Source organism: Sinocyclocheilus grahami, unplaced genomic scaffold, assembly GCF_001515645.1.
Source record: "Sinocyclocheilus grahami isolate Dianchi unplaced genomic scaffold, SAMN03320097.WGS_v1.1 scaffold33.1, whole genome shotgun sequence".
NCBI lineage: Eukaryota > Metazoa > Chordata > Actinopteri > Cypriniformes > Cyprinidae > Sinocyclocheilus > Sinocyclocheilus grahami.
In genome coordinates this window covers 2,203,976-2,205,745 of record NW_015505212.1, presented here as the reverse complement: position 1 = coordinate 2,205,745, position 1,770 = coordinate 2,203,976, and the positions used below count along the sequence as shown (strand labels likewise).

The window sequence follows — 1,770 nt, the reverse complement described above, 5'->3', positions numbered from 1 at the left end:
AAATATTCAACATTTATTTTATAATTAAATGTCATATTTTGTATATTTATTTTTTATTGTGGAAATCTTTCAGAGTGCATAGCACTTACGCATGAACAGTTTACATTTTTTTATGTAAATGTGATATTTTATGTATATATTTTATTTAAATGTTTAATATTTATCTTTAATTATTTAAATAAATTTTTATTTTTTCAATTTTTCTATTTAAACCGACTGTATAGCACTTTTTTATAGCGGTTTTGCACAAGTAAAAAAGTTAACTTTTATTTCATCTAAATGTAATTGTTTTTATTTTAGTTTTTAAACATTTAATTTAATATTTATTTGTAATTATTTAATTTGTTTAAATGTAGAAATCTAGTTTAGTCTGTAATACAAGTATGTTGTTGCAGAGCTAGTGTCAAACACATTTAGCACTGCAGATCAAAAGACATAGGAACTGAAAGCAGAAGTAGTCTTGAAATGTTTCTGTCTGTTTCCTTTGCATACTGCTTTGTATCAGGAGCCCCTTCCTCTGTCCCATGTGAAGAAGATGCAGGAGGTCTACCAGCTAAACGGTGTTAAAAACGCAGAGGTCCGCTTCAGGTAAGCACCCTTTTTTTTTTGGAGTTATCTGATTATTACATATTTCAGTATTTGATGGTGTCACGCTGTTTATGTTTATGCAGGTGGTTGCGCATCTGTGTGAAGGCACATTGGGAGGAAGCCGTTCCCCTGGCGCTGAAGATGGCTACCGAACAAGGCAGAATGAAATTCACTCGCCCCCTCTTCAAGTAAATTCATTCATTTGTTTTGAGAAGTCCATAATTTGACCAAAACAACACAAAAAATGGGGTGACTTGTTAAAAATGGACCAAAAGGAACAGGATGTTACAGAGAGTTTTGTAATTTCCTTGCTACAGCGAGCAACCGTTCACACTTCTGTTTTCAAGCGTCCAGAGCTCATCAAGGCCATTTCAAAATGCACTTTCTAACCTCCTTTCCCTTCCTTTTTTCTCTTTTAGGGAAGTTTACAACTTCTCCAAGTACAGTGATGAGGCAGTGAAGACTTTTAAGGAGAACCGTGGAGCGCTGCACCCCGTCACAGCCATGCTGGTGGTCAAAGATCTGAAAATCAATGGCTAAAATGCTGCTTTCTGTCCATCTTATACACAGGCAGTGTTTTTATGCTTCAACTTAGTTCTCAGATACAAAACTGCATATCAGACCTTGAACAGACAGGTTGATGTGCAGAAAGTTTTTTTCTTCATTGGCCAAAGCTTGCTTTTTTTTTTAAATGTTTCAGTCTCAGGGCTTAGAACAAATAAACATTTTCAGTATCATGTAGTTCAGTGTTAAAAATGAGCATTGGATTGAAGGATCCACTATCTTCCTTTACATCATGTCCAAAGTGATGTTCTGTAATAAACTCATATGTGCAAAAGGTTTCTACTCTTTTATTCAAAACCAAATGTAACATGATACACAATAAAGTTGCATAGCACATAAACATATGCATTTCATAACGTACATATTTTTTTCTTTTGAAAAAAGTCTAGTTCACCCACACATGAAAACTGGCATTTGCTCGTTTTCATATGACTTTCTTTTGAGGAAAATCTAAGATGACACACACTTTTTTTAAAAAATGCATAAACAACACTATTTTAGGGTATTTTGATTAATGCAAAGGCATTTTGGAAGGGAGTCAGTGACCCAACTTTGAAGCATCTCATCTGGAAAAAATAAATAAAGCAGTTTTCCATCCAACAATACAACATTTTTTTT

The 1,770-nt window shown here is 33.7% G+C and overlaps 1 protein-coding gene across 1 annotated transcript in view; it reads left to right on the top strand.

The window, feature by feature from the left end:
* Positions 1-1,508, top strand: part of LOC107581265 (leukotriene A-4 hydrolase-like) — a 13,285-nt gene extending 11,777 nt beyond the window's left edge. Inside the window, exons 13-15 of the mRNA XM_016266767.1 lie at positions 450-588; positions 672-776; positions 1,008-1,508. Of these exons, the coding sequence (XP_016122253.1) occupies positions 450-588; positions 672-776; positions 1,008-1,128 (365 nt within the window). The 3' untranslated portion in view covers positions 1,129-1,508. The remainder of the gene's footprint in view (positions 1-449; positions 589-671; positions 777-1,007) is intronic.
* Positions 1,509-1,770: the final 262 nt, after the last annotated feature.